Here is a 23374-nt window from a genome sequence, read left to right on the forward strand (position 1 = left end):
CCTTGTTAATCACCATTGTATTCGACTTGAAAAGTAATGGTACGAAGGGCCTAGTCGAAACGATAATATTATTATTATAGCTTCTGTGCATCGTGTGCTGAATGGATTTGGTCTGCAAACGTCTCTTATCCGGACTTGTATGTACGAAGATTTCGTCTGGGGATTTTGGATCGTTGTCTACAAAGGAAGTTTATCTTGTAGCCGATGTCGTACTAACGAGGGTAAACCGGTATACCATGGACATGGTGTACGCTTCGATTGACTCAGCCAGTGACCATGGTGACGCTGACCCTGCTGCTGATCCTGCCGCGCGCTGCAGTCTACGTAGAGACCATGATAGACCCCCCCCCCCCCCCCCCCAACCGATGTTGTTGCTGACGCTGCCACTGCCATTGCCATTGCTGCTCCAGGGCCGGGGACCGTCCACGTCGCCTCTTTCTTCTTGGTGGTGCAGACGTCTTTCCTGGTGTTTCTGAGAAGTGGGATCGCGAGTGCAACCACTGGCTTGCGCCTGCGCGTCCTCGATCCTTCCAGGCCAGGGCGGATGTAGCGGCCATTACCACCACAGAACCGCAGAAGAACATAGTACGTGTATAGCGACTTCGGCGCCAAAACTCAAAACAGCCGATGAGGACGACAATACTAATAATGATGACGACGATGATAAAGCACAGGACACCACCCCGAGGGCCGAGGAGCATACTCTTCCACGGACGGCCCCTAGGCGGCTGTGCCTGTGGACAGCGCTGATCCCCAAGCATGGGACATGCATGCTAACGGATACAATTCATGTACTTGCATCCAGGTGCTGAAGAGCAATCCCCCCCCCCCCCCCCCCCCCATATGCCGGCTCTTGCATTGACTATAATAATTTTTATTTGTATCGGCATTCGCGTAGACGATTTTACATTTGTTTTAGGTATACCAGTAGGACGGCCTTCTAAGTTCTAAGTTCACCATGCATGCACGCATCGTCGAGCAGTAGCTATGATTCCCCTATGAATACGCTTCATTCGGTCTAGTTGCTTGTATTTCACTTGATGAGAATGCACGGAAACTGGTTTATGAAATTTCTGGAGCCCTTGAGTCCTGATGTTGGCTGTAAAGAGCTAAAAATGCAGGAATCCCTAAACAAGGTTAAAACCAAGGCTGCCGCTTGGCCTATGGCTATGACTCTGTACTATGACTGTATGATTCTACTGTTAGTGTTGGCAGGAGTCCAGAAACATGTTTATGGACTCCTGGTGTTAGTGATATTCTGTACAATCGTCAATGTAGTACTATATTCACCACCTTTCACTGGTCCGCTCTCCACTTCTATTTGCCAATGTTGCTGTCGCTTTCTTGCATACTAGTACTTCGCACGTGGTCTGTTGAATTTTTTCATTCACTGACTTTGAAAGTTTGAGCATCTGATTAGTAGATTCTACGTCTGAAAGGCTGCCCCCGATGGACCCCTACAGATCTGTTGATGCGCGGTCAACATGGTCAAGACTCCAGGATTGACAGCACCTACGGACCACGCTGACGAAGGCTTGGTTTGTTTTGGACAACCCCACGTCCAGCGGAACAATTAATAACTGTTCATTGTAGGTTGGGGGCTGCTCTGTACTGTCAGACGTCGCATTCCGAGAATGAGCGAGGAGGCTAATACGCCTATGTGTTTGCACAATTGCAGGTATGAATGGCGACCATGATCTACTGCCTCCAAAAGCTTGGTGCAGTAGGATGTCGGCCGGCCAGGTGCACCGTGGTCACTGGCGAGTCGTAGACTCGTAGGCCTCACTCACTTATATCGATCACGGTGTGTGGTGATCTGTCTACAGCGGCCGGTTTAGTTTGAAAACATCTTCTAAGATTGCGCCCCGAGGCAATTCTACTACTGTATGCTGTGCGAGGATGAAAAGACAACATACACATGTGTATCGATACTAACTATCGTGTTTTGCATCCTTGAAACACATTATGTGTTTGTTGTAAAGTTGTAGGTGGCCAGAACATCTTCATTATAGTCGCTACAGCCGCAGGTACCACTACTGAATCTTTGAAACATTCGACGAGGCAGCAAAGAATAATCAACATGCGCGAGTACGAGTAGCAAAGAAACGAGCAGAAATCCGACGACCGACCAGTGTAGGAGATGTACTACTAGTAAGTACTTCAGTAGTAGTAGTAGTAGTAGTAGTAGTGGTAACTGCACGAATCCAGGAGACAATCTACCTTCAGACTCAGTTCATAGTCCATTGCCAAGCCAGGCGTCTCGCCGTTTCATTTTGAAGACAGGTGCAGCACCTGGGAAAGTCGGGGTCAAAAGCAGCCCGGGGAGTACTAAAAGCTTCTACCAGGCCTTGTGTAGGACCTGCGCTCAGTTGTCTAGGCTAGCCGCTAGCCTAAGCTAAGGGCAACTCTCTTCTGCTGCACTTTCAAAAGACGATCCGGAGGAGGGAAGCTTGTCGACTGTTGTCTTTGATTCCTTCACTTCGGCAGAGATGGGCACTCTTTGACGAATTCCCCGAAGCACAAGCTGGAGAATTGCTGTGAGTGAAACACTCATTGCTTCCTAGGTGGTTTGCAGGTATAGCCGAAAGAAGAACCGTGGCAGCTATTTCTCACCATCCGTCATCATGGCAGAGATGAGCAGCCAGGATATGCGTCTTGAATCCCTTCACCAAGACCATGGCCGGTCATCTCAATCATCACACATCGAGTTCCCAGACGACGAGGACTCTGAGGTCCCAGCCGATAGGAGCGGCGAAGAAGCTAAAACACAAGCTGGTGGTTCAAATACTGCCTACAGTGGCATGGCAGCCCAGCCGTCGAAGGTGCAAGAAACTAGCTCCTACATGTTGCAGCACATCGCTCGTGTCATTGGATGTGGAGTGTTCTGCGATTGCTGCTATAATGGCGACTTGGACCTGAACGGGACGGAACTGAACGATGGAGGTTGCTCAAAACCTGGTGTTCCAAGTGCTCTTGAATTCTTACTTGGAGATGTGACAGTTGCGCCGGAATTAAGGTAGGGCTTAGGGTTAGGCTTAGGCTTAGGCTTAGGGTTAGTAGGGCTTGTATACTGCTACCATGTGACTAGCATGTTTGAAGTAATACAAGTCATCACATGTGTTAAACATGCTGTATTGTACAGCAGCAAGCTACTCCCAGAGTAGAAGAGAGTCCGGTGCATGTAGAGAGAACGGTGCCTTGTCAGGGCTGTGCCTATGAATCGGAACAGGCTCTAGTTCACTTTTTGATGCGGTATTTTCATTCAAAGACGTTGTGCCTGTGAGGCCATGGTATCCTCTACTTGAGAGCATAGGTTCATGGGCCTTGCGATGACGAGATGTGCCGTACCAGACATGTGCTGCTTGCAATTTCAAAGGCTCTGTTCAATACTGAACTTTGGGTAAGATTTCCTATGACAGTCAACTTTGACGCAGCCAATCTGAAATGGTCACCACATCAAATGAAACACTACACATTCCCCAACAGGTAGCCACAGGCTGGAAATCCAGTCTGACAAGAACACACACACACACACACACACACACACACACACACACACACACACACACACACACACACACACACACACACACACACACACACACATACACATAGAAGCACCAATCTTGCGCTAAGGCTGAGATTTCTGGCATCTGTTGCTTTGCCACCATTTCTCCTCAGTTTTGCAATGCAGCTGCTTCTTCTGCTAGCAGATAAAAGTGGTACCGCTTTTATCTGCTGATGATACCACTGTTGATACCACTGTTAACCAATGAGTCTACGAATGACACAGGCCTGTCGGGTGCCACACGTTTACTGTAGAAGGGACGTCGCTTATTAGGAAAAGTTTGACAGCCAAACTGTCAACTGTCATTGTGTACTTTTAATAAGCGCAATGAAAAGATCAAGGTTGTGCCGGGCATATAACCACATGACATAACTATTTCATTCTTCCCAAGCTTTACGAATACCCCCAAAATTAATAATATACTCTATTGTAACCTAGTCCATGTTGCATTACTAATCTTCTCCCTACCTCCTGTATCATTTCCCATCCGGCGTGTGCACAAACCCTTTCCGGTTCCTCTCCTCTCTTATTCTGTCTATGTGTATGTCTGTCTGTTTGTCTGTCTGTCTGTCTGTCTGTCTGTCTGTCTGTCTGTCTGTCTGTCTGTCTGTCTGTCTGTCTGTCTGTCTGTCTGTCTGTCTGTCTGTCTGTCTGTCTGTCTGTCTGTCTGTCTGTCTGTCTGTCTGTCTGTCTGTCTGTCTGTCTGTCTGTCTGTCTGTCTGCCGGCCCACAACCCGATGCACAAAATAAACAACACTGTACAGAGAACGTCCAGCAAAGGCCAAGGCAGTGATGCAGGGCATGCTGCGTCGTGGAAATGCTCCTAGTCACTTGATGGACGCCAGTTGTACATGGAGTAATGAGGAATTGGAGGCAAAGGTGGAGTATGGCTGTCGAAAACTAACGGCCTTTCAGTTTTCAATCATGAGGAACAGGAAAGATGTGGCTGAGAAAGTTCTTTCAAAGGTTCCAGAAGCTAGGCGGAAGGCATACTTGACACAACAGCTGAGAGCTATTGAATGTGACTGTAGTCTGTACGAAGGTAAGGGGCTGAGCACATTACACTCTTCTGGCCAGTACTCTAGAAGGCACTCAGTGCACATGTTTGTTAGCAAAATATTTCGTTAGAAGTAAAGATTAAAATTTCAAAAAGAAGAAAAGAGGACTAAAGAGCTACAAGTTATGCTATAATGTCCACTCACACTACCATTTACATTTACATTTACATTTACATTTACAACTCGGATGTTGAGCCATAAATAAATGTGGAAGAGAAAAGGACATATGGATACGAGTTAAGAGTAACTCTCCATCACTGTTGCACTTTCTGACTGTATATAGTATCATGTTACAGTGATGGAGAGTTACTCTTAACTCGTATCCATATGTCCTTTTCTCTTCCACATTTACATTTACATTTACATTTACATTTACTTTCAATCAGCTCATGCGATAACACTGCACGACACTGAACAACAGTACTGACGTTCTACACCTAACTGGCAATCAGCTCTAGCACATCTTGGAGTTCGGTGTAGAACGTCAGTACCGTTGGTCAGTGTCGTGCAATGTCATCGCAGGAGCTGATTGAAAGTGACTGGTGATGTTAGTGGACATTATAGCGTAATTTGTAGCTCTTTGGTCCTCTTTTCTTCTTATAAATAATTTATTAATCCTTGCCTCTCCACCCAAGTCTAATTTCAAAAGGACTTTATCTTTTTTTTTAAAGGATTGCGAGAACTTCAAATTTCAAAGGAGCAGCTGGGGAAGTGAACTGCCTGAAAAGAGGGGAAATGCCAGACCCACCAGGACCGTCGAACCCGGGACCTTGCTTGTCATGAGCAATGCTCTAACCATCTGAGCTAAGGGACCAGGCCGAACCTAAAAGGCGCTGACCAAGTGCCATCAGCATGCGTGGCACGTGTTGTGCGCTGCCTTTGGAGTGAAAAACTTGTCAGCGCCTTCTAGGTTCTTCCTGGTCACATAGCTCAGATGGTTAGAGCATTGCTCAAGACTTCATTTGTGTGAATTTAACAAGCAGAGACGAACACTTTGCCGAAAGTGATGTGTCTACAGTTTGGCACAGATTTTTCAGTAGTTAATTGAAATGGTTGAAAGCTTGTGTTTGTACAGTATGTGAGGTACGAGAATCTGAACAGATGGGATGCAGTACATGATGTCCGCGTTATCACTGTGATTCATCATCATCATCATCATTAGAATGATATCCCTGGGTAAGAGGCCCATCTTTGAAGAAGCCGCTGAATATTATATGGTGCTTCTCAGCCTGTTCTGCTTTCATGCGTTGTTGGAATGGCAGGCGAGACCATCATCCACTTTGCAGTCATGCATGCTGCACAGCAGTATTCGGCTGCCAAAGACACCGACCTGAACCAGAAAATCGACGAGAACACGACACTGCGGTATCTGCTGGAGCTGCTGCCGGAGGCAGAGCGTGGGGAAGTGTTGCGCCGGCAGGCCAGCGGTCTCTTCTACACCAGGGGAAGAATTCCCAGTGTAAGTGGCAGATACAGTGTGCAAACACTGGGGGAAGAATTCACCGTGCAAGTGGCAGATACAGTGTGGAAACACTTTGTACACTCAACTTTGCTTTTAAAGAACTTCAGATTGGGGTGTACGAAAGTTAAATTCCAGTTTGTGGATTTAAAAAAACCGTCCCCTGTGTCTCTCTCCCTGTCTCCTTCCGGCCCTCATTGTCGTGATTCTTAGCGTACTAGTGCAGTAAGGACAAGGTGAGGGATACATGTAGAGCTCTGCTGGATGATGCATTCAGTGTGGTGGTTGTGCTGCTGCTGCTGCTTCTGCTATCTGCAACAGGTCTTGACATTCATTGATCTGAAGCGCAACTTCCTGAATGCTGGAGCGACACCGCTTGCACTTGCAGTCAGCATGCAGAGTCGGCGTGTTGTCAACTACATGCTGGAGATAGACTATAGTCTGCTGCATCATCTTGATATCCAGGTCAGTGGTAGGGTGTTGACAGGATATTGCCACTGAAGAACTATTTCAGTGGACCAAATGCAGCCGCTGAAAATTCCAACACGCAGCTACTAGTGCTTTGCCTTTGAAACTAGCTATTGTTGCTCATCGGAATCTAGCCAGTCGCGAATCAGTTAGCTAGGAGTCATTGCTCAGTGTAGCCCTGCGGACACTATTCAATGCTGACTATTGGCTATTGGCACGGCTGCAAGGTGATGCCTTATGCAGGGTGCTGGATTTCATTGAGCCACACTGTGTATGTGATCTGATAGTGTCTTTTTATTTTTCCTCTTTCGCTCTTGCTGACGTCTGATTGCACGCAGAACAACAATGTTCTCCACCGACTCGCTGCCCAGATGAAGCGGCATAAGCACGATGAGTTCGTAGACGGAATGCGTCTTCAGGAAATGTTCAAGTTCCTGATGAAAAGAGAGGAAATGTTCTACCCGGACAACCGTCAATTGCTTGTGCAACGCAACATCCATGGCTACAGGCCAATACACGTCGCCACAAAGAATGGCAATGTCGCGGTAAATCATTCAAGTTCTTCCTCTATCTCCCAGTTTGTAGACCATTTCTAATCTTCCATTAATCATCTTCCTACAAGTACCTTTTCATCCATTCACCCATGCTTGTACACTACTTGCCAAGAGATTGATTAACATCTCCACCACACATTAACATCTCCACCACACATTAACATCTCCACCACACATTAACATCTCCACCACACATTAACATCTCCACCACACATTAACATCTCCACCACACATTAACATCCCCACCACACATTAACATCTCCACCACACATTAACATCTCCACCACACATTAACATCTCCACCACACATCAACATCTCCACCACACATTAACATCTCCACCACACATTAACATCTCCACCACACATTAACATCTCCACCACACATTAACATCTCCACCACACATTAACATCTCCACCACACATTAACATCTCCACCACACATTAACATCTCCACCACACATTAACATCTCCACCACACATTAACATCTCCACCACACATTAACATCTCCACCACACATTAACATCTCCACCACACATTAACATCTCCACCACACATTAACATCTCCACCACACATTAACATCTCCACCACACATTAACATCTCCACCACACATTAACATCTCCACCACACATGACTGCAGTACATGCGTATCGTCACAAGAAAAGTGCCTCTTATTATTATTATTATTATTATTATTATTATTATTATTATTATTATTATTATTAAAAGCATGTCCGCGTAGGTGGCGGGGGTGCCACTTTCGCTTATGCCATTCAGGATTGATGTCTGAAGAGTAATACGATACAATACAATAAAATGACAGAAGTGACGTCAACAAAAGCCGTTAGCAACAACACCAATATGACTAATGGAAAACTTCATCCAAAGTATAAAATAAAATAGAATATGCATACAACATGTCTGGTCAGTCCTGTTAGGTGGGGCGGGCTCCATGCCATGCCTGTCGGTCCGCTGCCATTGTGCGGACTGCGTCAACATCTAGCGGCTGGTGGAGGGTAAGTCCATGCCATGATAACAGTTCCGTCTGCAAGACCGTTACCAAAGTCGTCCGAGGTCGACCCCTGAAGCGTTCAGTGCCCTCGTCGTTGGCCAGGCGAAGATACATATCCACTGCCAACTGTGGAGGAGCAGTTGGGGCCAAGCGAAAGATATGGCCAGCGAGACTGTAGCGCTGCCTTGTGATCATCTCGCTGATGGGGACAGCTCCGCAGCGCTTATACAGAGTGTCATTGCTAATTCGTTTAGGGTACCGCATGTCGATGATGCTCCTTAGCTGGGTCCTGTGGAACGAATCCATTCGCGCGAGCTCCGACATCGGTAGGCCCCAAGTGCCGCAGTTGTAGGTAAGGACTGGGATGACGTAGGCGCTGTAGAGCCTCAGCCGAAGACCTTCACTGATCTGGCGCCTCCGGGTCCAGATCTTGAGGAGTGAGTTGAAGGCGGCGGCGGCCAGTTGACGCCTCCGAGCAGCATCTTCGGCGTCACCCAGGAGGGAGCCTAGTTTGCGGACAGTACGCCACGTTTCTTGGTTCCTATCGGGAAATCGAGCGACGGTGGTATGCTCTGTCTTGGAGGGATTAACGTTCAGGTTCCATCTCGCAAGAACTGCTGGGGCTTGTTGTTCAACTTCACTGAGAAACGTCTCATCCCGGCTCACAAAATCAACATCGTCCGCGTATGCGATATCCAACGGCAGGTCATTGTCCACAGCAGGGCGAGATGGCAGCTCCTGTCGTAGGTCCCGGAGAGCAGCCTCCAGGTAAATGGTGAAAAGCACTGGAGAGAGACTGTCCCCTTGAGGGACTCCGATATTTGTCTTGAAGGAGCTTTTCGATGCACCTTTCACACGAGGTTCAAGCCAGGTTTCAGTCAACAGTATACGGATCATTCGGAGCTCACTTTCTTGGAGGAAGGATTCAAGGGTCTTCATCAGGACATCGCGGCGAACAGTGTCGAATGCTTTACTCATGTCAATTCCCAATATGTGGATGGACGTATTGAATCGCTGCGTCATACTACATAGCCATCTATGGCACCACACCACATCACTTGTGCTGCGGCCACGACGAAAAAGCACTTTGGGATGTAGCCAGGTACTGATCAACCGCTGGCTGTATCCTCTTCAGCACAATCAGGGACAGCGTCTTTCTCAACGCCGAGAGCAGTACGATAGGGCGCGTACTAGTAAGCGGCCCTAGTGGTTTACCAGGCTTCTGCAGCAGTATTAGGGTTCCTCTGCCAACTTCGAGTGGGTCATGTGTCTCAATAGCTCGGTTCAAGATGTTGGAAGTCATCTCAGCGACAATGGGAGGACTGTACTTGAGTAACTCTCCGGAGAGATGGTCAGGGCCTGCCGCTCTCCCGTTTTTCAGGCTTTGGAAGGCCCTCCTAACTTCGGCCGATGTGATTCGATTGGGGAGAGGGCTGGGATCACCTAGGAATTGTGGAATGTCAGGGAGGGATTTATCATGGAATTGGCTTTCATAATGTTTGATGATGAACGCCTGCTGGTCTGCAGGGTTGATAACGACCCGCTGCTTCTCATCATGAATAATAGGCTGGCTGTACGGTTTTCGCTTCAGTAGCTGGACAGCACGGAACATCTTTGCCCCACTATCATGCAGTCGTTCCACTTCCTCTGCTTGACGATCCAAGGCTCTCTTGGCATTGTCAGATGCGATATCACGAATTTCACGCATTGTGCGATTTCTTTGATTTTTTAGTGACTGTCTTTTCTGGTCATCCCTGCACTCTCCAATCGCCAGGCGAAGATCTTTCTGCTTGCGTGACAGCAACTCAATTTCAGGGGAGAAGTCATGGCGGTGATGTTGTCTCTGCTGAGTGCCGGCCGAATCCAGTGCTGATTTGCTGAGGACTTCAGATAAGGATTCCCAGACTGCTTGGGTGCTGTTGGCTTCTGATGACACGCTGCACTGGACCTGGGTCTCCACAGTTCTCTTGTAGGATTCCCGAATTGCGACATCTGAAGCAAGCTTTCCAGTGTCAGGGCGGATGTTGCCGGCAGTGGTCTTGCGTTGGTGCATACCCAGAACACCATAGAATCTCGACATGTCCAGTCTCGCCACAACTAGGCGATGGTCGGAGAATACATATGTTCCCGCATACGACCTTGCGTCTGTTAGAAGGGGACTCTGGTTCTGACGGCAGCAGATGTAATCTATCATATTGTAAACAGGAACACCGGAATTGTCACGGCAAGGGCCTTGCCACGTTGTTTTATGTCTAGCGCTGTGCTGAAATGCTGTGTTGCCAGCGAACAGGTTGTGAGCTTCAAGGAAACTAGCAAAAACTCCACCACTCAAGTTTCGTTGACCGCGGCCATGGCGTCCAAGAAAGGACTCGCCACTTTTGCGTATCCCTAGCTTCGAGTTGAAGTCACCAGCTACGAACAATAATCCACTGGAAGCGTAGTCGGTCACAGCGTTCGCCAAACTGTCAAAGAACTCACTTTGTTCATCCGGGCTTGCCCGCAGCCGTTCTGTTGTTGGACCGTAGGCGTTGATGACCGTCAACGATGATTTTTTGCTATTGGGAAATTTGAATTGAATACCGGCTGCTCTGTCAGAAATACGCCAATACCGGCTCATACAGTCCTTGAGGGCGCCTCTAACGGCAAAGCCCATACCGTAATGCCTGCACTCTGACGGCAGGCAGATGATTCTCGTTCCGTTGCCCAGCGTTTCATCAAAATAATTTACTATTTTCGTTTCTTGAAGACAACAAACATCGACTCGGTACCCCGCGATATCCCGAGCAAGCTGCTCCCGCTTCACCTGACTAGAAATACCTCTAACGTTGAAACTTCCTATTGATATATTCTTTAGACCAGTCCTGAATGAAGAAGACATTCTCCTTTCGCGAGAGAGCGGAGTCACCCAACTCAACCTACCTTCATCCAGGTCAAAAATTGCCTCTTACTTATAAATTATCATGATGTTAACAGTATTGTAGTAGCTGGTCCCGTCCAGTGTCTCGGGGGGGGGGGGGGAGGGGTAGGTTCGAATCCCACCGCTGCCACCAATGTAGTAGCTGGCCCCGGAGGTTGTCACACTCAAAGCACTCACTCAGTTAGTTTACCAATAATTGTCAATTTTTAAAATCTTGTAGGACACATCACGCAGCTTCATAAGTAAGAATTGGCGTGTCAGCAACACTGGCTCACACTCAATCACTGCTTTTCACAAATTCACTTCAGGAAAAAATTCAACGTTTCGGGCATAAAATAACCATCATCAGGAATGAAGTGGTCACACTGGTTAGGATGGGTTAATAAATCAGGAGCTCTGCAGTCGGTAGTCGGTAGTGCTCGCCAAGGGCTTTTCTAGACGTCTTTTTGCTTGAATTGTCACTGGTGGTTTCAGGATCAAAATCGCAAGTTCTTGTCAGTGCCGTTTTTGTTGAGTTGTGATAGTAGTTTACAGGAAACATTAGGCTCTGCTTTTCTTGTTTTGTTTTTAATGCTGGATGAGCAAATGCATTTATTAATGTACCAGCATTGAAAAAATAGTGCCCTCTCTTGAACAGTGCCCTATCTGTGATGGACATTGAAAAAAAATAGTGTCGCAGGGGCACTGATCGCGCGAGTACGGTACTTTTTTTTTGAAGAAATGAAATAGGGAGGGGTAAGCAGCAGCATTCGGCCTTATCCAGATCATTATCGGTGTGGTGTGGTGTGGTGTGATGTGGTGGTTGATAATACATGAAATAGGGTTCATTCATTTGCTACCGGCATGCACTGCAATTTTTCAACTCGTGATATTTGTTGCTGCATTTTGCCAACTAGATGTTCGAGGCTATCGTCTCATCGCCTTTAGTGCGCACCGAGCTTGTGGATTATGACACAATGAAGCTGGTCGCGTATAACTTGGAGGATTTGGATACGGTGACAGAGAGAGAGGATGGTTACCACGTGATCAATGTGCTCGACATTGCTGTAGCCAGTCGCGCAGAGGAGGTACATTATGTGTGACTAACATGCACATGTCAAGATAGCCTTGTGGGAGTTACCGCGTGCGTTCTATTCCGCTCAACCCAAGTGACACTTTTCCCCCATTTGAAACCCTACCATAGTTTGTAGATGTGCATGGTTTTCTAGGCATGTTCGAGGGTACACTCCCTTCACTGCTGGGTTAGTAGGACGAGAGATAGCGAGGAGTGACCTGCGATTACATGTTCAGTCTTGTGCATGTACATGTGGCTGTAGTGCATTCGTGGGGTATGCACTTATCTATCAGGAGACCTGTCAGAATCAATGACTACCTGTTTGTGCACTAATGTAGTACCGTATTTTCCGGAGTATAGTGCGCACCTTTGTATAACGCGCACCCCCAATCTTCATTGGGGGTGCGCACTTCAATCTTCATTGACTTCAATCTTCATTGAAGTACATGCATTTCACATTCGAAGCATAGTGCGCACCTGCGATGTAGGGCCTAAAATAGCGCATCTAAAGTGCGCACTATACTCCGGAAAATACGATACATACCTCCTTTCTTCAAATTGCAACTCCCATTTTTTGTGTTCGGACATGTATGGGTGTGTATGGATGTGTGTGGATGTGTATGGCTGTGTATGCATACGACTACAGGCCCTCGAGATCTTTCAGGAGACACCAATGGCCCAGTTAATTGACATCAAGTGGCAGACCTATGGAACGGTGGGCTTCACATACTTCTTCCTGATCAACGCGGTGTACCTGATTGCACTCTCGTGTGCTGTCCACTACCGACCTCTGATGTACTCGGTGTGCTCCGCGGACATTGATCCCGAGCGGGAGAGGTTTGTGCGCAACGGAACCTTGCCCGACGGCGAAGTCGTCAATTTCTGCACGCCGTGGATCATCAAACCATTTCGGGTAGGGGACGGCTGTCCACACATTCTAGTACTAGGAGGTTATGTGGGTACTGACAGGTGTCCGTTCTCATGTTGTCTTCCTTGCTTTCTTGCAGGAGTCATACCGCACTACTGGAGACTACTGGCGTCTGTTTGCCGAAATCGTCGTGATTCTTTTAACTTTGCTCCACTTCTTTTCCGAGGTGAGTACATATCTCTACGTGAAGATAGCCATCTCCTCCTGCAACTTGAATTGCTGCTCCAGAGCACTCACGCTGTGAGCATAACCCTCTCTATCTCTCTATCTCATGCTGAAGTGCGGGTCACAGTGTGATTGTGCATAGCTGGTGTTCTTTTGTGATGCGCTGCAGGTGCGTGACTTCTTTGTTGTCGCCAACATGTGTCCACCGCACAATGACAACCCTCCAGGGCGCACTCGTAGGCTGATGTACAGCTTCGGTCGACTGTGGGACGGGTCAATGGGCCGATCAGGCGCGTTCTCATTGATAAAGTAATCTATTCTCATTGTACTCTGCACGTGCAGTGTCTAGGACAATTTTAAAATTACTTGCCGCAATGCGAGTTCAGTACCTGTCATTACAGTCTCCACATCACTGGGTGCCTAACTGAGTGGTCCTCTGATAAGACGTATTCCCATGGGGAGTGTGTCTTAGTACCCATGGGGAACAGGTCATAGTACCCCATGAGAACCAGGTCACTCAGTTCCCCATTGGGAGCATATCTGAGTAGTATCCTCATGAGAAAGAGGACTTAGTACACATAGGGATTGAGCAAGTCTTAGTCACCCCGTGGGGAGCAGGTCTTAGTCACCCCGTGGGGAGCAGGTGTTTGTAGTACCCACAGGGGGGGGGGGGGGGGAGCAGGCCGTAGCACCCCATGAGGAGCAGGTCTTAGTACCCCCACGAGAAGAAGGCCTCGATCATAAAATACGTGTTCTCCTAATGTTATTTGATACGGAGGAAATTCATTCTGGTAAAATAAGATTGCTAAAGAGCTGCACCTTGTATCACCGGGTAGCACAGTTGGCTGCACTATGCACAGCAATACACATACTAGTACTAGTAGCTGCTAAGCACTGTACACAACATTGTACATCGCACTGTACACAGCCAGCACAAGGACCTTGAATTTGCCAGTTGGCTGGGTACCAGAAGCTGCAGGTTGATTTCAGGTGAAGAGATGGTTGAATATCACTCTGCTATGCAGACAGCTCTGCTTGTCCAATGAAAAGGTGCGATTGGATGTCTTCACTCCTCTCTCTCTCTCTCTCTCTCTCTCTCTCTCTCTCTCTCTCTCTCTCTCTCTCTCTCTCTCTCTCTCTCTCTCTCTCTCTCTCTCTCTCTCTCTCTCTCTCTCTCTCTCTCTCTCTCTCTCTCTCTCTCTCTCTCTCTCTCTCTCTCTCTCTCTCTCTCTCTCTCTCTCTCTCTCTCTCCCAACATGCCGTCATACATACACAGAAGCCAAAGAGTGAAACTTTGGGAATCATATCGACAATATATAAAATGTCCAACGCCGACTTAGACATTTGTTGTAAAAGCAAAAAAAGGACCAAGGAGCTACATGTGACGCTATAATAGTTCCTTGATCCTTTTTTTGCTATTAATAAATCCTTAGCTCTCCATCCGAGTCCACATTTGTTGTAGTGTACTTTATAGGATTGGAGAAAGGATTACAGAATGGTTGCTGTTACTATTCTCGAGTTTCGCCGTGTTTATCCTTGGTATATTCGCCTCGGCTTATTGCAGGTGGCTAACAATCATCCTTGCAGCGGCAGCTGTTGGAATGCGAGTAACCGACTCCGAGTCTCAGGACATTATCTTGTCATTGCTGATATATGTGGCGTACCTATACACCACTGTGTTTGCACGCGACTTCAAGTTCAGTGGCCCCTACCTAATTGCCATGTACAAGGTAAGTTCCACACCGCTCCACTGATATCAGTATACATGTACTTGACAAGCACATTTTGCAACGTCCGGTTGAAAATTTCGTCCATGGACAATTACAATTTACAATGTCCAGAAAAGCTGGACAAATCGACTTGAGCTCGGCATTTAATTTAGCGAGAGCTCCTTAGAAGAAAAAGACGAATATACTTTCTCGACGAATGTTTCTGCTTATACCGTAAGGTCCGTTGCAAATGCCCACCCCATTTTTGCAAGATCTGCCGGCCTGTACACTCTGACCCCATGCACTATCACCGCTACCGTAGATCTACGAAAGTGCACCTCACCCCGTCGCGTGAAGAGCACTTGGCACTAGCCACGAGCTAGCTCGTAGTGATGGTGATGATGATGCTGGCCGCTGTTTTATTTCGCAAATCCAAACGGGAGCTTCTTCCGAATAACAAGGTAGCGAAGAACATAGCATTGCAGGAACCAAATACACTTGTAACGGTGTTTCAATCCATCATTCAAATACACTTCTGACGGTGTTTCAAGCCATCATTTCCAAATCACACAACGCACAAAGACAAGAGTTTTTTCTCGAGCACTTCAGAGTTTTCAACTAGTTAGCAGCGGCTTTGTGGCTGTAGCTTCTGCGTCATTCTCCTTGTTCTCCTTGAACTGCAGTGCTGTACTGCAACCAGGTCAGTCTCGAGTGACGCTTCATCAGAACCATCCGGCATATCCTATCTTCGGTGAATCACCGTTGCGTTCAGACAGGGTCAGATCGTGGCGCTGCAGAAATTTGATGACCTGAAAAAGACGAATAGTATGGACCCGCTGGGGTGGGCGTGTGCAGCGGACTTTACGGTACAGTGCAATCTACTACGGATCCCAAACAGTCAAGCCGTTAATCACACACAATCAAGATCTGCATCTTAGGATCGACCAAGAATTTGCTAGAATGTTGCTCACGTATGATGGTGATGGCGTGCAGAAGCAGAGGGCATGCCATTGGTGTATGTTTTATAATGGTAGCCTAAAGAAATATGTTGGCACGTTCAGCGAGCTCAATGGTAATGTGTATGCATTCATTTGTGTGTGTGTGTGTGTGTGTGTGTGTGTGTGTGTGTGTGTGTGTGTGTGTGTGTGTGTGTGTGTTGGTTCCAGGGTTCATATACTTTCTATTTGAAGTATACATACCTGTCAACCATGGACTGCTTCTGGCTAGATTAACTCTTGTGTAATCAATGGTGCTAGTAAAGCTTTTATCAGATCCACTCTGATTTAGCCACTCACACTAGTAGCAAGTATTACCTTCACTGGGGGCAGGGGTAACTGCAGTTGGATCCCGGGACGGATACCCTGATGCCGTCAATCCTTTTTCTGCACCTTGTCCTCACCCACTTACTGAGGTGTGGTGAGCCCATAAGTGGGGTCATTTTCAAGTCCACCCAGAGTTTTGGGGATTTCAGGGGGTGTTGGTCGTTGGGCGGTTCAATAACCAATTGAGTCATCTTTCCAAGATTCCTTTTGAGTCTCTCTCCCCTCTCCCGGGGGGACTCACGTGACCAGTTTTGGTAGTGAGCAACAAGTACAGTGTGTGTGTGTGTGTGTGTGTGTGTGTGTGTATGTGTGTGTGTGTGTGTGTGTGTGTGTGTGTGTGTGTGTGTGTGTGTGTGTGTGCGTGTGTGTGTGTGCGTGTGTGTGCATGTGTTCATGTTCGTGTGCCTATGTGTGCCAATATTCCCGTTCATGTTTATTTCAGATACTTACCACGATCATAACACGGTTTATCATACTCTACTTGTTCACCCTGATGTCATTCGGGTCGTGTAAGTGACATACCCAATGCGGTATATGCACTGTTAATGGCTTATGAATGCCAGTGTCCAAACCTTAGTTTGAAGAAGTCTCTGCCTGTCAAGTGTAATTACTGTAGTGGAGCAGCATGAATCCATCACAACTCAGGGTTGGTTCAAAATATTGGAGTCTTATGAAATAATCAGTGTAGTAGTGTTGTACTGTATATAGCCATTGTAGCTTAGGGATTGTGCATGTAGCTCAAGGTTGGTTCAAATGAAGCAAATCATAGCCGGAGCCAGGAGGCCCTAGCAGTGGGCCAGCTCCGGTTTGGCTTTGTTGCCAAAGGAGATCACGTGCATACGAATAATACTAGCAAAATTAATATGAACCTGGATCAGCAAAAACCATTACATGTCATGTGTGGACGGAAAATTTATCAAACATCTATTTTTGTTCCAAATTGACCCACAACTACTAAAATCCAGTCTCAAGAAATTTTAGAATTTAGATCCATCACACCACCATATACGTGGGTAAAAATGTGGTACACTACTCGTACATCTCTGTACACATGTTGACAGTTGCATTTCTGTGTAAGATACGAGCGGCGCTGGTATGTGCCTGATCCAGCTTAACCATGCCATTACTCAGCTGGCTAACAAGGAGGAATACTATAGTCCTTGCGTAGCTGTGTGTGTGTGTATGTGTGTGTGTGTGTGTGTGTGTGTGTGTGCGTGCGTGCGTGTGTGTTTAATGGGCCATGCATGCGTATGTATGTGCCTGTCTACTGTGTGCAGTTCTTTATGTGCTGTTTCAAGAAGCTCAACCGGAGCCACCGGAACACTTTTCATCGTACGGCACAATACTGTTGAATCTCTACAGTGCCACGCTAGGCTTGCATAGCTTTGAGTACAAAGTCATTCGATCGCCTCACGTCGCGGCTCTGGTGACCATCTTCCTCTTCCTCTTCTTCCTCTTCACCGTTATTCTCTTCCTCAATTTCCTCATCGCTCTCATGAGTGACATTCAGGCAGGGACACTGGAGAGTGCAAAGCTTATCTGGCGCAGGCAGGTCAGTATGCACCGTACGTCCACTGCTTGAGTGGCTGTGCCATACTTCTAGGACTTTGTAGGGAGAATGTCCACCGTTCGAAGTTGGAACCCCCCCCCCCCCACCCCCCCCCCCCCCCCCACATTCTCTCCCTGTGGTGAAACGGTTCATTTTCACCCATTGCCTTAGCTGCAGAGTGACTACAGGGGCATAGCAGCCGGTCCGGCCAGTCCGGTCTTTGGCCAGACCACTCACGGTTTCACCCGACCACGGCCAAAAGTGCCCAGAATGCAGGATTTTGCACCCTAATTTCAAATTTTTCACGGGGAGACCCCTGGACCCTCTCCTGCCGGACCACCTCTAACGGCGGTGTGCTACGCGCCTGGACTATCTTGTAACATGTACATAAAAACTTTGCCGTTCACTGTCTAAGCAATGTTTGACCGCCAGAACGGGTGTGAATTAGAAATGTGGGGATCCGAGGTTTATTAAAGCGATGAATTTTACCAGCGAGTGTGTCCCATGAAAATCGATTGGGATATTCCTTGAATCTCTGGCCATAAGCGAGGGTCCCTGGTTTGAGTTCTCGCGGTGGCAGTCAATTTTTTCTTCAAGACTTTTCCATTTTCAACTCCCTCAGCAGCAGACAATTTCTTCATTCATTACATTATTTTGTTACCCGGTACTTCAACGTTCAATATACGCCTCGTTCATGCTATTCATTGGTGTAAGAAAAATGGGTATGGCCTTTGAACCATGCTTCACCTGTAAAATGTACACTGTATCAGTATGGTCAGAAGATACCGTGGCGAACTGCTACTCCAAAGCAGTTGCAATCAAACACTGCGCAATCAGTCATTCTACTTCACGTAGCATATTTTCACAGGTGAATGGTAACAATTACATGCCCGGAGGTCTATAATTTTAGCTCCAGTTTTGCCTTTGGAGGACATTTGAAAGGGTAAGATCACAAGTATGGTGGAGGCACACTTTGCAGCCACACTGATTCCTCAGGTCAGTGACTCGACTGCTTCGGTACGCAGTACTGAGATGGCCATACCGGCGATAGCCAAGACCGTTTCCCGCCCTGATTGCTCGACAGTGTCGAATACTACCTTTCCGGGTTGCTGGCTGCTCCTTGTGGCTGTAGGTGGTTGCGAGTTTGTTCATGGTGGAAAGAAGGCTGCCAAGTTGGCTCCCATTCTACTCCCTTGTCAAGCAGAAAGTTGGCCTTCGAGGTGGCAGAGTGTTGCTGGATCAGGTGAAAGTGGATCCGGGACCGAATGGCAAAGAGCGAGAACTCCGGTAAGTGGTATGGAGGCCAGAGTGAGCTCCATCACCCTAGTGATCACCGGGGTCATGCCAATGCATTGATTCAAACTACAGGGTATCATTCTGCCAAACAGTACAGTATTACATTGCCAGACATGCCTAGCTATTGTGATGCTGGTTTTAGAGTTGGCAGTAAGACGTGGAGTTTGACATTTTGGTTTGTCATATTTGCCAAGTTCTATGTCCGAAGAAGTTGAAAATGAGCACCTTCCTCAAATGGTTCAAGGGGTCCATATGTACCACTGTGAATTATCATACCCATTATGCATATAGAAGAAGGTGAGCAGCAGAATGCGGTTGCTTAAAATTCACTGTAAATTGACTTTCCGTGCACACCGCCATTGTGCTCTGCGGCCGACCACACGAACTTCCCACAACAGCAAGAGGTTCTGAGTACTGAATCCTCTCTGACAGCTGTTTCTGTCCGTGCGACCTCCGATGATCAGAGAAGGTCGAATTGTATGATGCAGATGTGTAATCGATTGCTCATGTCCATCACGTTATGCACTGTGGTGTAGGTATGTTGACAAAGGCTTGCAGATAGCACTGACAAAACAAGAAAAGAGTACTGAAGTATGTGCAACTTGGTGATCCTTGGCCATGGCAAACGTTTTGAGGCACCAATCTTCCGCGGCCATTTTGGCTCACCGATGCCGACATCTGTAGGCAAATACCAACATGAAAGAGAATTGGACGTTTCGGCAAATTGCCATTATCAGGATGCAATAGTGCAATTTGCAGTGCCCAGGGAATGAGCATGTGTGCTCACCACTTCTCCTTGAGTTATGAAGCTGCAGGAGTGCCTAACCCCTACTACGTTTCAAATATCAACATGCAAAGAAAACTGCATGTGGAACCTACGGGAATCAAAGCAAAGGATGGATCCATACATACAGAACCTGATGAGCTGACACCGTATCGTACTTCATGAGAACTGAAAAAACTTAAGTCTACAGACTTGATCATACTTTTGCCAAGACGACTTAAATGGTCATCGGCAATAATGAAAATTCCGCTGTGCACGAGTCCATCGCAGCTCAAAGATAGGAATTGCAAACGGATGGTTATCTAACCTTGCAGTTACTTATCAGAACCCCCAGTAGATCTTTGGTGTACTGGTGTACTGTTGTGCATGCGGCGGACAACCTTACACAGGTATTTGATAATCCATGAACCTGATGCAGCTGTACCGCAGAGTGACGATGAAGAGGAGCATGGACTGGAGCAGCAGAGCCCACGGCGTGAGCCAGGGAAGGAAAAACAGAGACCACGGTCATTAACTGGAACGATTCAAACAGTGATATGATACTCTGACTCATGACACAAGGATATTTTTTTAATGAATCCGACTCCATCCGGTTAGGATCAGATTTTATCATCACCTTTTCAGAAAACCTTACAATTGCTTTCAAGTAAGACGGTGGCTGTGGCTTGATCAGCAGCTGTCTTTACAACTATCCATTTCATCAAGTGTTTAGGACACATAATTCAGACATACTGCTGTAGTAGCCACGTGCAGTGGAGATTACAAGACTTAGCTGACACCTGTGCACATATTCAATAATTGCTTGCCATACAGATCTTTCCGCATATCCAGAGAAAAGCCTACTACTAGCAAGAGTACATAACTACACGTGTAGTTATGTACTCTTGCTAGTAGGAACCCGCCGTGGCACGGGTTTACACAGTACAGTTGCAACTGTTATAGGTATAGGTATGATACCGTGAATAGCCGCCAAGACGCCTGCCAACCACCTTGTTCTTGCCTAGCTGCATTGAACTGTGCCATGCACCGCTCAGCACATCCTTTCTGTTCCTTATGTTGCTATTACCAATTTACCAGCTCGACCAATTTACCAGCAATGCATGTACCGATGCAGTCTGTTTTTCTTGCAAATTTTTCTGCTGTTTATAAAGTGCTGAACCAGAATGTCACGCTACACGCATGATCAGTGATGACCGGCTGCATTTGGCCTATTATCATCACCCATTTGCACGAAACCACCTCCCTACATGTGCTGCTGCTGCTGCTGTTGTTGTTGTTGTTGTTGTTGTTGTTGTTGTTGTTGCTGTTGCTGTTGTTGTTGTTGTTGTTGCTGTTGTTGTTGCTGTTGTTGCTGTTGCTGCTGCTGTTGCTGCTGCTGGTGGCAGTGGTGGTGCCGCTGCTGCTGGAATAGGCGTGGCATATGTGAGGGGTGATAGAGTGTATAGATGGGGGATGTTGGGTGTGTGTGTGGGGGGGGGGGGGGGGGGGGAGAGGCATGAGAAGGCATGTTTGAATCAATGTGTCGAGGTGCCATTTACGCGCTACAAAGAGGCTGGTTAGATGGAGCACAAGACTCGAGAGAGATTCCAGCACCATTACGTAAAACAAGCAACATAATTATGCAAAGGCTAATTGTTTTTAAACAATGAAAGGCAAGCAGAAAACACAGCAAGTGTGAGCAGAGACGAGGCGGAAGTATTGAACACAGGATACTATGGATATCAATCATATCATGCAACATAACCATGACAACATAACCATGATAATATTTCATAGCTGCTGCAAGACACAAGACATAAGACACAAGGGTGGACTGTTGTTACTTCTATTAACATTTTTTTTTCAGCCTTTTCGCATTGACATCACCAAGCAAGCATAGCTAGTCTTTGCTTAGGCCAAACGGAATGAAGAATGAGGAATGAGCAGGGTCAATGAGATGCTAATACGCATGCAACTGCAGAATAGGCAACAAAGAAAAAATTTTAAATATCAAAACACAGTCCTAAAACACACGAACTGTCAACTATTTACTTCAACAACCGGAAAGCTGCAGAGTACTATACTGTAAGTACGATACATGCACAGATTCTATTACCGGCATTGACCGGCATACACTGATTACTCCTGTTCGGTGATGTTCTAAAGGCAACACAAGTTCTGGCAAACTCCGGATACTTCAATGTACATGTATATTCACCTGCATCCCAACATCTTGAATGAATATGGAAGTTGGGTTGAGGTACCACTATTTTGCTGAGCTTTCAATAATCATGATGAGGTTTCAAATGGCTTGGGGTGAGTTCAAGTCGATGTTTGCTCAGCTATGCTCATTAAAACAAGCAACACACCATTCAACTAAAATGGTATAGGTAACATTTCCAACAGATGCAAAAGTTCATTGCTATAAAATAGAAATGCAGATGAAAATTCCAAGAGAAAGGTCAAACTACCCTAGCACACGTCGGTATGCTGAGCAAGCACAAAACACCACAATGGAAACAACGACGCGATGCTTCTGATGATGACAACAGGAACATTAGCATGCAGTGGCACATGTTCATTGTGTTACCAAGTTGTCAGGCCTAAGCTCGCCTAGCCAACACTGTGTAGCCAAGATCACTGGAGTTCGGTGTCATTCCGCCGGTTGCCACGGCAGCACCATGGTTGGTAGTGGCGTATGTGTTGTCGCCATGGTTATGCTGTGCACCCGGCACAACACTCGGCGGCTCGTTGAGATTGTCAAAGACGTCGGTCGCAGAGCTGGGTGCCATGTTGTCATGGATAATGGTGTCCCGGTTCATGACTTGAAACGGATCTCCTGTCTGCGGCTCGGATTTGCTCTGGCCCGTCGAACCTACAAGCTGAGGATTATCATAAACATTGAGCTCTGGTTGTGTGTTGATTGCATGGCCAGTGGCAACGTTGTACTCTGGACCGTCAGTGTCATCGTTGTTGATTAATGCGCCTGCAACGGGATTCCACTTCACACCACCAGCAGCAGCAGCCGGGCCCGTAGTTGATTGGTATGGGTTTGTTGGTGTGCCTGCAGCAGCAGCAGCAGCAGCCACCTGAAGACCAGTCGGATCGGAAGCCATGTCGTACAGCTGCTGGTTGTATATTGGACTGTCCTTCAATGGGGAAGCTTCTTCACTGGTCTGTGCTGCTGTGCCCATCCCTAGGACAGCATGATACTCTGGATTGTCCAGACCCAGTGACTGCTTGCGGTAGAAGACCTCTGGGGCATTGTCTGCTGGCTCGTACGTTACAGCCTGTTTACTATGACGCTTGAACACTATAACCATTGCGATTATGACAATGAGAAGAAAAGCTGCAGCACCGACTGAAACACCGACTACCAGGTTAGTGTTGCTGCTGCTGCTGCTGGATTGTGGCTCAGGATTGTCTCCATCCTTCCTCCGCTGCTCTTTCAGCAGTGCATCATAGTCCTCTGTGAGGGGAAAGACAGACAGACACACGCATGTATGGACCCATAGACGGATGCACGTACGGTTGCACATATGGATGCACCG

General features: G+C 47.2%; 2 protein-coding genes across 2 annotated transcripts in view; one reads left to right on the plus strand and one right to left on the minus strand.

Annotated features, from left to right (window-relative positions):
- The first annotated feature begins 1793 nt into the window (after positions 1–1793).
- LOC135804651 (transient receptor potential cation channel subfamily V member 5-like) lies at positions 1794–21034 on the plus strand. The gene is made up of 14 exons (XM_065318572.1): positions 1794–3016; positions 4333–4610; positions 5889–6085; positions 6407–6550; positions 6892–7098; positions 11934–12104; positions 12738–13004; positions 13099–13185; positions 13354–13493; positions 14749–14914; positions 16658–16724; positions 17493–17767; positions 18897–19051; positions 20234–21034. The coding sequence occupies exons 1-14, from the start codon at positions 2625–2627 to the stop codon at positions 20382–20384; spliced, it is 2697 nt and encodes an 898-aa protein (XP_065174644.1). The 5' UTR covers positions 1794–2624; the 3' UTR covers positions 20385–21034.
- Positions 21035–21400: 366 nt separating this feature from the next.
- Positions 21401–23374, minus strand: part of LOC135804652 (multiple epidermal growth factor-like domains protein 10) — a 32554-nt gene continuing 30580 nt past the window's right edge. Inside the window, exon 22 of the mRNA XM_065318573.1 lies at positions 21401–23292. Coding sequence (XP_065174645.1) covers positions 22427–23292 — 866 coding nt within the window. The 3' untranslated portion in view covers positions 21401–22426. The remainder of the gene's footprint in view (positions 23293–23374) is intronic.

The sequence above is a fragment of the Sycon ciliatum genome, chromosome 1 (genome assembly GCF_964019385.1).
Source record: "Sycon ciliatum chromosome 1, ocSycCili1.1, whole genome shotgun sequence".
NCBI classification, from domain to species: Eukaryota; Metazoa; Porifera; class Calcarea; order Leucosolenida; family Sycettidae; genus Sycon; species Sycon ciliatum.